This window comes from Oncorhynchus kisutch, linkage group LG13 (genome assembly GCF_002021735.2).
Source record: "Oncorhynchus kisutch isolate 150728-3 linkage group LG13, Okis_V2, whole genome shotgun sequence".
Taxonomy (NCBI): Eukaryota; Metazoa; Chordata; class Actinopteri; order Salmoniformes; family Salmonidae; genus Oncorhynchus; species Oncorhynchus kisutch.
In genome coordinates, this window is record NC_034186.2 from 21,392,570 (window position 1) to 21,405,506 (window position 12,937).

Below are 12,937 nucleotides of genomic sequence, written 5' to 3' on the forward strand. Positions count from 1 at the left end.
TGAGATAGTGATTTACTCAACCCCAGGAGCCTCTCCCTGGTCTGAAAACAGAGGAGATGGGAGCATGTGATTAGGCCTAAGCTCCTCCCACAGGCACCGATCCAGACACCACAGCTCAGTTAATCTTTCCATGACTCCTTCCATCCTTTCCCCTCACCTCCATCTCAACCGTATCGGTCCCATCCCCTCAAAGATGCAAGAAATTGAGGACAGATGAATTGAGATGGATCTCAACAGAGGAGGAGACAGGCAGGATGATGGAAGCAGCAGTAAGCTAGCAGTGTTGTTCTACCTGAACTTCATCTGCTGATGCATCTCCTAGGAATCAGCGTCTTGAGGTCTATTTTTCATCATAATAAAGGAAAACAACATTAGCATGTGGCACAGGTAACCACAATGACCTTGCTGTACACCAATGTTGAGTGAAGGGTAAACTTATGAAGGGTATAATCAGGTATGACATGGTACGACTTTTGATAGAGAGTTTCAAGAGTCAGTCACATATGATTGATGGCATTCCCCTCCCCGGACCTGGGTTGAAATTCTATTTGTTCCTCATAATACTTGGAGATTTTGATTGAGCCTGTCCAGTGTCCCAGATGGCTATATTTCCACTGCTGAGAATATTCCATTAGTTCCATGGTATCAGGCAAGCTCAATCAAATGCAGATAAAGAACTCGAAAGAAAACAAATACTATTGAACACAGATGTGCTTCCCATCAGTAGCCCAAGTGTGTGTGTTACTGGATACCTGAAGATGTCCCTTGGCTGCCTGTTGAAGTGGGGATGGACTAGCTGGTCCTTTAGAGAGTCCAGGGAACCGTTATAGATGTACACAGGGCAGCACGGATGGGACAGGTCCCATGAGCTCTGCTGGGACCCCTGGCTACTGAACGTGATGTGGAAGTCTCGCTTCTGGGGCTCAGCAAACTGCACCCCATCCCTCTCATCCACACCTGAGAGAGGGAGGGAAAGAGAGAGCAAGAAAGGAGGGAGAAAGAGAGAGAAGTAGAGAGAGGGGTAGAGAGAGAATCATTTACAGCTACAACTAGAGAGGGGGGATTCATTTCAGCGTGACGCCAGAAAGCAAAATAACCACAATTTGTTCTGGGAGCCCCATCCTTTCCCTTCCACAACAGTAATATTATGTTATTGCTGAGGTAGAGGGAGGGAGAGCGGTAGAGGTAGAGAGAGAGAGAGAGAGGTAGAGATGGGGTTGGTGAGGAGGTATGTATGTTGGAAGCAACAGACTAAGAATAATATAAATGCACCTTTGGTGCCATTTTCTGGCTCAGAAGGCCGGCTCTCCCAGTTATCATGCTCCACCGTGGAGCATGAGAGCAGGCTAGACCGGGGTCTCACAGGAACACCACCACCAGGGGAAAGCAGAGGGGACATCAGCTCGCCAGTCAACCCACCATCCAGCCCATTGGTGGAGACAGAGTGAGAATCGGCCTGTGATTTGTTGCTGATAATTAGGGTGTCATCATCCTCTTCATTACCCTGGGGCTCTGTATCCAGCCCAGATGACATCAACATCTGAATATCTGCAGAGAAAACAACAACGCTCAGAGCTTTATTGACACGGTAATGTTACTAACGTCTATAAACACACGGCACTGTAGCAATAGCACTTTCTGGTGATAAGCAGGTCACAATCAGTTAAAACGAGCACATGATACTAGGCTGGTAGCTAGCCTAAATACATAGGATTTCACCGGACGTTGATCATGTATGGGATGCTCTGGAGTGATGTGTACGACAGCATGTTCCAGTTTCCGCCAATATCCAGCAACTTCGCACAGCCATTGAATGGGAATGGGACAACATTCCACAGGCCACAATCAACAGTCTGATCAACTCTATGCGAAGGAGATGTCACACTGCATGAGGCAAATGGTGGTAGCACCAGATACTGACTGTTTTTTTTATCCACACCCCTACCGTTAAAAAAAAATAACGTTCTCTGTGTCTAGAGCTGTGGCTGTCATGGAATTTTGTCAGATGTTATTGTCATGCTTAGCATCTCCAGGCCTACACACATACAAGCCATTAATGCTTACCTTTTGGATCATCTACATTTAAAAGTTGAATAAATCAGTTTAATACATACCATCAGAATATATCCATTATTTATTTTAGTCAGGTCTAAAGAAACATTATGATGTGAAAAAAAATGTATTTCAGAAGAACAGAATATGAGTTGGCCTACTGTAGGCCTATGTTATATGGCTGTGCTCCATTCCATAGGCCAGAAACCCCCATCTGGCGGCCCAGTTATTAATAGACATTTTCTATCTGTTTGGTATTCTTGCGGTCAATTTGCAGTCTACAAATGATTTGTAATTATGTTCCGGCCCCCAGACCATCCACTCAAGTTAAAATTGTCCCGCGCCTGAATCTAGTTGATGATTCCTGCTATAGGCTGTAGGCTTGTTCATTTAGCTCACAAGATATGCTTATGTATGAGTCCCGTGACATACAAGATATGCTTATGTATGAGTCCCGTGACATACAAGATATGCTTATGTATGAGTCCCGTGACATACAAGATATGCTTATGCATGAGTCCCGTGACATACAAGATATGCTTATGCATGAGTCCCGTGACATACAAGATATGGTTATGTATGAGTCCCGTGACATACAAGATATGCTTATGCATGAGTCCCGTGACATACAAGATATGCTTATGCATGAGTCCCGTGACATACAAGATATGCTTATGCATGAGTCCCGTGACATACAAGATATGCTTATGTATGAGTCCCGTGACATACAAGATATGCTTATGTATGAGTCCCGTGACATACAAGATATGCTTATGTATGAGTCCCGTGACATACAAGATATGCTTATGCATGAGTCCCGTGACATACAAGATATGCTTATGCATGAGTCCGGTGACATACAATATATGCTTATGTATGAGTCCCGTGACATTTTATTTTATAGTAAGAATAATATAATTGTACTTAGCTGAATAAAATAGAAAGGATATTTTTCCCATTACAGAGCGAGTGTGCATATGAACATTTGAAACAGGTCCTATATGCTAGATGTAGAGTTATTTGGCAACTTCAGTTGTGATGATACAAACCTTAGAATGTCTTAGAAATCAAAACATATATGGGCTGCATGGTGCGACTATTGACTATTGATGATTTGAGAAAGTGTCAAAAAAAGCTTGCGTTCTGTTCCTTGCCTCAGACGGCATATCTGATCTCTCAAGTGATAATGTTTTCACCCATCAAACTATTCTCAATTTAATCTTTACTAACATGTCAAATTAGTTTAGATTTAGAATGGCCCATTATCAAATGGGCAGGAACAGGGGCAGGAACAGGGGCAGGAACAGGAACAGGGGCAAGGGAAAAAAGACACGTTCTCTGTATGCACCCCAATAGCGAATGGAGCCTACACGCTTTCCCACCGTTCTGTTTTGTAGGCTACTTCAGGTTTATAGTGGAGCATGTGCTTAATATGAGCAGCTGAGAAAAACCTATAAAAACACATATTTCACTTCACACTGTTTGAGGAGCATGCTCTAGCTGCCCAACAAGTGATATTCCGCGCAAACTATGTATGCCATGGGCTCTCCATCATTGTTCATGCAGCTACCAATCCTTAATTTGGGAAAACAATTTAAATCTGTTAAGGAACATCGATAGTAACATGTTTTCGCAACGAAACATACTTTTGGCCATGTAAGTACTATTATTGTGCAGTGGAAACCTCTAGAAGCAACAATGGCTCAGCCGCGAAGTGGTAGGCTACACAAGCTCACAGAATCGGACCACGGAAGTGCGCGGCACATAAAAATAGTCTGTCCTCGGTTGCAAGACTCACTAAAGAGTTCTGAATGAAGAAAAATGAAAAAATGAAGAAAAATGCCTGTTGAATAAAAAAAAAAACGTATTTGGAAAACTATTTAAATCATTAAAATGTATGCTAAACAAAATGTCTCAATGTATTCGTTACAAACATGTCTTTTTCATTTGATATAATGTGGATTATTTTCCTCTTCATTATTTCTTTGTATACTCCCTCTGGCTGTTCTGTTTTTTGCATTTTGCATGTTACTGTTTGAAATAATTATATAAATTAGAATTCAAAAATATTTAACTTCTGTCATAAGTGTCTCCTGACCCCTCCTGTCTCAGCCTCCAGTAATTATGCTGCAGTAGTTTGTGTCGGGGGGCTAGGGTCAGTTTGTTATATCTGGAGTACTTCTCCTGTCCTATTCGGTGTCCTGTGTGAATCTAAGTGTGCGTTCTCTAATTCTCTCCTTCTCTCTCTCGGAGGACCTGAGCCCTAGGACCATGCCCCAGGACTACCTGACATGATGACTCCTTGCTGTCCCCAGTCCACCTGGCCGTGCTGCTGCTCCAGTTTCAACTGTTCTGCCTTATTATTATTTGACCATGCTGGTCATTTATGAACATTTGAACATCTTGGCCATGTTCTGTTATAATCTCCACCCGGCACAGCCAGAAGAGGACTGGCCACCCCACATATGCTCTCTCTAATTCTCTCTTTCTTTCTCTCTCTCGGAGGACCTGAGCCCTAGGACCATGCCCCTGGACTACCTGACATGATGACTCCTTGCTGTCCCCAGTCCATCTGACCGTGCTGCTGCTCCAGTTTCAACTGTTCTGCCTTATTATTATACGACCATGCTGGTCATTTATGAACATTTGAACATCTTGGCCATGTTCTGTTATAATCTCCACCCGGCACAGCCAGAAGAGGACTGGCCACCCCACATAGCCTGGTTCCTCTCTAGGTTTCTTCCTAGGTTTTGGCCTTTCTAGGGAGTTTTTCCTAGCCACCGTGCTTCTACACCTGCATTGCTTGCTGTTTGGGGTTTTAGGCTGGGTTTCTGTACAGCACTTTGAGATATCAGCTGATGTACGAAGGGCTATATAAATCAATTTGATTTGATTTGATACTGGTCGCAGAGACATAAAAATGGTAGATTCCTAGAGACACAGTAGGACCCAAAAGCATAATCAGTGCTCTAACTCCCACTTGCACTGGACTGGAGCAATGAAGTGGTGACGCAGGGTACCATACTAAACCACAAATGACCTCTAAGTCCCGCAGCGTAAGCTCGCAACTTTTAAAGGAGGAACAACTGTACAATAGTTGGTGCGTAGACCTGAAACAGTCAGTAGCGGAACAAGAGAAGGTCCACAGTTCTCTCTCTCTACTATTGACTGGGAGAGGACTGTAAAGACTGCTCCCAAGGATGATATTGATAAATTGACAACAACAAAAAAGGTACAATCTCTCAAGGCATCTCTCACATGTCGTGCTCCAGGATGATGGTGATGCGGTGCATGTGAAGACATCTCTGCCAGAGGTTTGCATCCATGGACAGGATGGGCTTCCAGTATGAGGCAAACTGGGACTGGGAGGAGTCTTTAGAGCAACTGTGCTGAAGGGAGAGAACCTGGAGGACAAAACAGGGCTCTGGTCAAAAGTAGTGCACTATGTAGGGAATAGGGTCGCATTTGGGATACAGACTGTGACTATGTGTCCTGAGGTAAATAGAGTCGGTGTGGCTTGTGACAACACAGTACAGAAAACAACCATCACAATATTTGCCAGTAAAACATTCAAAATAGCCTCTATTTGCTGAATCAACGTTACTTAGAGCAGACAGAGTACCTCCAAACTGGTCAAATAAAGGCTAAATAAACTAACTAGGCTCAGTCCCTAATGGTGAAAATGCATTGTATGAAAGCCAGACAGAGTAGATACCGGCATGGTGGATCCAGGGGGGGATGTAGGAGAGAGGAACTCCGTTCTTGGTGCTCTCAGGTATGGTGTAATTCTCTGGGAGAGAGTTAAAGGACTGCAAGTAGACCCGCATCTGATTCGTCTGGTTTATACTACAGAGGGCAGAATGACATGGGCGTTAACAAGAGAAATACACAGTATATGCTCACAAAATTGTTTGAAGCAAGGCACTTTAAACAACCCTCTATCCTGAGGTACTACTCCGTGGCTGAACCTGTACCTCTCAACGTGTGTAGTTGAGGAGGGTTGAGATAAGCAGAAGACAAATCTCATTTTCTCACATTCACAAAATTGCCAATAGAGTATCTATTTTATTGACCTCTGCAGTGTGTTCCAAAATCGTCGTATGACAGAGGTGCGGTATGGGGAGGAGATGGGTTTCCTCAGAGTACAGCTGATATCATGGAGGATGTCGTAGCTTCCTTCCATGGTGACCTCTACCCAGGTGGTCCATTTGGCAGGGTCCAGGGGCCACTGGGCCACCGCTAGGTACTCTAATAGTATGTTGTGTTTCCATAGCAACACCAGCTTCACCTCCAGCTGGGTGCCACCTAGTGGGAAAGGAAGCAGAACAGACACTGAAACACAGCATTTATAGAAATGTATACAGTTAGTCTGGAAGACTGGGCCTAGTGAATGTTACTGCAGTAAAACAGATCTATATGGAGGTTTTTACGTGAATAGTAGATGCTAACTTGAGGTTACTTGGGGCTGGATAGTACAGGGGTTTTCAAACTTTTTAACATCAAGGACCCCCAAATGTTATGATCCCCTGGGTGAGGACCCCTACTAAAAAAATATATATTTTCGCAAGCTGCCAATTAGTTCGTGAGAGCAACATGCAGCTCACGAGCTGCACAATGACTAGCAGCGGTATTCCTACTACACATTTTGCCCTCAATCAAACTTCATTTACATAACACATTGCAAACATGAATGCAACGTAATGAGCTTCACAGGAAAAAAATACTTAAAAACACAATGAAAAAAAATATATATATATTTACTACTACACAAACATAAGAGGTTACAAAAATGAATAACAAAACTAGAAAGACTCAAAAAGGACCATAAGGTTAAGGAAAGTTAAAAAGGTGTTTTAAACACGTCTGATATGTATTGGGGTGCACAATAGTGGATTGATTTAAAAACCAATAGAATAAACTTCAAATTAATTCTAAAACTCACAGGCAGTCAGTGCTCTCCATCTGGTCTTGGTCAGTGCCTGAGCTGCAGCATTCTATATGTTTTGTAGTTGACCAATGGCATGCTTAGTAGACAGGACAAGACAGCATTACAGTAGTCAAGCGTGCTTATAATAAAAGCATGGATGAATATCAGCCTGAGACAGAAACGTCCACATGTTGGCAATGCTCCTCAGGTGGTAAAAAGCCATTTTGGTCACATACCGAACATGTGATTCGAAATCGAGTTCAGAATCTAAAATGACACCAAGGTGGTTAACCTTTATTGCCCATTCATTAAAATGTGCGGACAGATTCTCTCTGTGCTTTGGCTCCAATAATAAGTACCTCGATCTTGTCTTGATTTAGCTGGAGGAAGTTGTGAGCCATCCAAGTATTTCAATCACTAATACAGTCAAATAATGTATCTGTGGAGCTAAAATCCTCTGGTGACACAGAAATGGAAAGTTGTGTGTTGTCTGCGTAGCAGTGAAAATCAATGCTGTGCTTTCTGATAACACTGCCAAGGGGTAACATTTATAAACTAAACAGTACCAGACCCAAAATCGAACCTTGTGGAAAGCCACTTGTGATATCTATTTTCTCTGAGCTATGTTCACCAAGGGTGACGAAACTATTGACCGGTTAAATAGGTCCTAAACCAATTTAGAACAGGACCGGAAAGGTCAACCCACCTCTCCAGTCTATCCAGAAGGACATCATGGTCAACAGAGTCGAATGCAGCACTTAAATCCAAGAGTTTGGCATCTGTTGGCTGAAGATAATTTACCACTTTAACATCTGTGATAAGGTGTGCATGAAAACCAGATCGGAATTTTCAGAAATACAGTTGGCACTTCCCCAAAAATATTTTAGATGTTTGAAAAACAGTTTCTCCCGAATTTTGCTTAAGTATGGAAGATTAGAAATTGGCCGAAAATGGCTAATGCTGAAGAATCTATATTATTCTTAGTGCATTGAGGAAAGTGCCTGTAAACAGGGAGTGGTTAACAATAGCTTACACTTCTTCAGATATGCAATTAAAACTGTTTTGAAGAAGTTGGTGGGGATAGGATTGAGAAGGCAGGTAGAAGGCTTAAGTTGTGATATCACTTTCCTGAGCATGTCTGTGTCAACTAGGGAAAATAACGCCATAGTGCCTTTGCATGGAAGGCTACAGAACATATCAAACTTCTCATCAGGTCTTGCTTGACTGACACCTAGCCTAATGTTTGTTATCTTATCTCTGACAAATATGCTGCAAACTCATCACATTTAGATGAGGAAAGTTCAGAGGTTTGTGGGGGTAGGATTTATCAGGCCATCAATGGTCGAGAAGAGCACTCTCAAAATATTCTGACTTGTTATATTTGCCACCTCAAAATATCATAATGGACCTGCAACTTCCGTCTCTGCCTTTCGGCAATTTGTCCAATTGATTTATTTCCTCACTACTCCAAGGGGAGCTCCGTTTGGATGTGGCTTTTTCAACTTTGTGCTCAGTCAGGAGGTCATTCACGAGAAAGGTTTTACCAGTGATTGCTCTAACATTTAAAAGCTCCAAATTCAATGAGTGTGTGCCACTCTGCCCCTGGGGCATCTGGCTCGAGGTAACCAATGGGATAACAACCATATTATTAATGTTGCAACCACATCTTTGGACAGTCTTCAATCTATCAGAATGGTAGGATATGACCGTTTGTATAAACTCACTAGAAGCCGGAGTTAGAGATACATAGTGCCATTTCTACGGGAGTTGATATGATTTCCAAGTCCTCTGTTGCTTATTCTGACAGCGAGGACTGGAGCTCTACCAGACCATAAGTAAGAGTCAGTTTGCCTGGGCTATAGCAAAGTCGTGGTACATAGAAAGCAGGTTATCTTTTTCTCACAGCTGATTGAGCAGCCAGAAGGACCTATTCCCTAAGCTGCTTGATGGTGGTGCATTTAAAGCAGACAAAGCACTTTTCAATTTATCAGTTCCATCTTATCTTCATCTTGTGATTGTGTGGAAAGAATCTCACACCTAAAGCATTTGTGCCCAGCCGTGGATAAAAACACCAGTGGGCTAGCACTGCTAGCATTAGCCTGCTCTGTTTTCATGACGGCTGGCAGCTAACTACTACTTACAGTGCCTTGCGAAAGTATTCGGCCCCCTTGAACTTTGCGACCTTTTGCCACATTTCAGGCTTCAAAGATATAAAACTGTATTTTTTTGTGAAGAATCAACAACAAGTGGGACACAATCATGAAGTGGAACGACATTTATTGGATATTTCAAACTTTTTTAACAATTCAAAAACTGAAAAATTGGGCGTGCAAAATTATTCAGCCCCCTTAAGTTAATACTTTGTAGCGCCACCTGGAGGTGAAGATCACCATGCTGGAAGGATGAATTTCGAGCAGCCAGAATACAGCACGAGCTGAGTATGGCAACTTGGTATGAACTTTGAACTCTTATTCAAGTGATACATCCTAGGCGTTGAGTTGTCAGCTGCAGCTGCAGGACAGACAATCCTATGAGAAGACAGGATACTTCAACGTATCTGCTCTACAACAATACGACCTGAAATATTCTACAAAGGACAAGGGCGATCTCTGCTGGACAAACCAGTCTTCCATCTTCGACCCATCTATCGAAGAGTAGCTCAGTGTAATATATATCCTGCATTTTCCTTTTCCGAATGGGCGGTTATTAGAATGCATAAGATTCTGTATTTACGGTAGCATAGCTTCTCAAGGTCCGATAGAGACCCAATCCCCTTTTCCCTCAGTCTTCCCGCGCTTTCATTCAAACCCAACCCCCCTTCTTTGTGTAACCAGCCGTCATACCGTTTTTTCTTTTATGACATGATTAGTAATCGATGTATGATCCATCCTGTGTATATGTAATTCTATGTGATTATTTAGGTATTTAGTAAATAAATAAGCCAATTTTTGTATTGCTGATTCAACTTGTTAGCCAGGCTTCGTGAAGATAACCAAGAATTTGACGACTTTCAGATGAGACTGAATAAGGTGCCGATTAATAATTGACTGCTATTGATATAAAAGATCTTCAGATCTTTAAGAGTTTATTCAGAAGACAGCAGCCCTATAAAACACTCTTCTGTGGTGCCCCAGGTTATTAACAAGTTAGTTTTTGCATTGTTTAACTCAATCACGTAATCAATCAAATGTTAGGTAATCAATTTGATAAAATAGCCTGTCATATAATTTAATCAGTCAGAGACACAACAACAGGAATTTGGAACACAAACTTGCGGTCCCAGCTGTAAAAAGGCTAACTGCGTCGCGGAATCAGTAGCAATAAAAAATTTAGCTATGATTAAAAACAATTTAATTAAAATGATTTGATAAAAACAACAAAACAAGTGTAGACAGTACACTGTTCTGTTGTGCGACTGTTTTTTTACTATTAAACTCAATACTAGTATTGTTTTCAATTTCGTAAAGCAGTTTGTGTCTCTTAACCAGGACTCGACTCGGACTCAGGAAGCCTGGTGGTTACAGGGAAGCAAGAGAGTCACTTGCACGATGTGTAGCCTGTGATCGGAGGCAGAGCGGAGCCTGCCTGCCCAAAATCATTGCTTTCTCCCCTGCAGCTCACCAGCTGGCGTAGGCTATGTGTCGGTATGGGCGAATCCTTCCCACTGCTAGAGAACAGAAACCTTGCTGGTCTGTGCACCCAGTGCTGCTAATATTCTGCTTATCATAGCAGCCAATCCAGTCCAAGTCACGAGAAAGCGAGTCCAAGTTACCAATGGTCGAGCCCAAGTTGAGTCAAAAGTCATGAGTTCAGAACTCTAGCACTACAACACTGGCTCAAAGTACCTCACCAGTGCCACACAGTACCTCAAAAGGTACACTCTTAAACCAGTGATATCTCAAAGCCACCATCTAGCATCCACATCACATTTACTGCAACTGTTTTACTGCATAAGCATCTGCAACCCTAAAGGTCTCCTACCCAGCCCCGACCCTAAAGGTCTCCTACCCAGCCCCGACCCTGAAGGTCTCCTACCCAGCCCCGACCCTAAAGGTCTCCTACCCAGCCCCGACCCTGAAGGTCTCCTACCCAGCCCCGACCCTAAAGGTCTCCTACCCAGTCCCGACCCTAAAGGTCTCCTACCCAGCCCCGACCCTAAAGGTCTCCTACCCAGCCCCGACCCTAAAGGTCTCCTACCCAGCCCCGACCCTAAAGGTCTCCTACCCAGCCCCGACCCTAAAGGTCTCCTACCCAGCCCCGACCCTGAAGGTCTCCTACCCAGCCCCGACCCTAAAGGTCTCCTACCCAGCCCCGACCCTGAAGGTCTCCTACCCAGCCCCGACCCTAAAGGTCTCCTACCCAGTCCCGACCCTAAAGGTCTCCTACCCAGCCCCGACCCTAAAGGTCTCCTACCCAGCCCCGACCCTAAAGGTCTCCTACCCAGCCCCGACCCTAAAGGTCTCCTACCCAGCCCCGACCCTAAAGGTCTCCTACCCAGCCCCGACCCTGAAGGTCTCCTACCCAGCCCCGACCCTGAAGGTCTCCTACCCAGCCCCGACCCTAAAGGTCTCCTACCCAGCCCCGACCCTAAAGGTCTCCTACCCAGCCCTGACCCTAAAGGTCTCCTACCCAGCCCTGACCCTAAAGGTCTACTAATTCTAAGGGGTTTCACTAAATTAAATATTGGTGTCATTATAACTATAGAACTTTTGTTTGGTAAAAGAATAAGACATATTAAAAATGGATGACTCGTGACTCTACCATTGGTGACTCAGACTAAGACTCTACCTTCAGCCATAGTGACTCGACCTCAAGTTGTAGTGACGCAACTACAGTACTGCTGTGAGGTAATGTGACTGGTCTGAAAGAGTCCTGTACCTTTGGTAAGGTTGATCTCCCTGATGGTGTATCCCTCTCTCAGTCTGACCGACACCACACTGACCAGGTGGGCGTGCACCTCCTTCTCTGTGTGCTTCTTCCTCCTCATCACTAATGCAGGGTTCCCAAGGGCTGACACCAGGTGCTCATTGAACAGCTTGTGCTGAGACACTGTGAAGCACACATACAAATACATAATAAGTGAATTAATTCATGCATTGTTAAAGAAACGGCAACAAGAAGGCCCTGACGTGTGATTCAATATACAGTAGCTTATACTATTATTGAGAAGCAAGGTAAATAAATTACTATTATCAACATCATGTGTTTTCACTTCCCCTGTTGCAATATGGACTGTGACAAACTTTGCCCGACCAAAACTCTGGTCCCTCTCACTTTGAAAAGCATCAGAAACAGACAAAAAAAGACAACCAATTTTATCTTGTCGAGGTGTCTAAGCCAGCCATTAAAGCCTGTTCTTTCATCAGCATCTCTTCATGTTAAACCTCACATTATAAAGATTGACTTCTATTCAGAGAGCAGCCAGACATCTCTGCGGGTTTATCCTGATTCACACGGATAATAATGGGGTGTTTGGAAATGACAAGAGAATCGTACAAAAGCCACTGTGTTTGGACTATCACAGAGAGCGCTAAGGAGTTCAATCAAGAACACTATCTATAAAATAACTTGTTTCAGCCTAAATTGCACTCCGATGGGGATCAGGTACACAGCAGACGACAGACAACAATGATCATAGACATGTCCCGGAAACTAAATAAAGAGAACAAATAATGTCCTCAGCTCTCAGACTATTTTTCTGTTGATTTGTGTGTATGCAGAAAAACAGACAAAATATACTTAAGTATCAAAAGTGTATGTAATTCATAAAATATACTTAAGTATTGAAAGTAAAAGTATAAATCATTTAAAATTCCATATATATTAGGGGCAAACTCCAACACTCAAGACATAATTTAAAAAAGATGCAGTGTTTAATGAGTCCCCCAGATCAGAGGCAATAGGGATGTCCAAGGATATTCACTTGATAAATGCATGAATTGGACCATTTCCTGTCCT

At 43.2% G+C, this 12,937-nt stretch overlaps 1 protein-coding gene across 3 annotated transcripts in view; it reads right to left on the bottom strand.

Annotated features, from left to right (window-relative positions):
• LOC109902770 (KICSTOR complex protein SZT2-like) overlaps window positions 1-12,937 on the bottom strand; it is a 24,073-nt gene continuing 11,136 nt past the window's right edge. For all 3 annotated transcript variants that reach the window (XM_020499401.2, XM_020499397.2, XM_020499400.2), the window contains exons 5-11: window positions 11,858-12,028; window positions 6,126-6,357; window positions 5,768-5,898; window positions 5,311-5,456; window positions 1,273-1,548; window positions 753-957; window positions 1-340 (exon numbers count right to left, since the gene is read on the bottom strand). In XM_020499401.2, coding sequence (XP_020354990.1) covers window positions 5,428-5,456; window positions 5,768-5,898; window positions 6,126-6,357; window positions 11,858-12,028 — 563 coding nt within the window. In that variant the 3' untranslated portion in view covers window positions 1-340; window positions 753-957; window positions 1,273-1,548; window positions 5,311-5,427. The remainder of the gene's footprint in view (window positions 341-752; window positions 958-1,272; window positions 1,549-5,310; window positions 5,457-5,767; window positions 5,899-6,125; window positions 6,358-11,857; window positions 12,029-12,937) is intronic.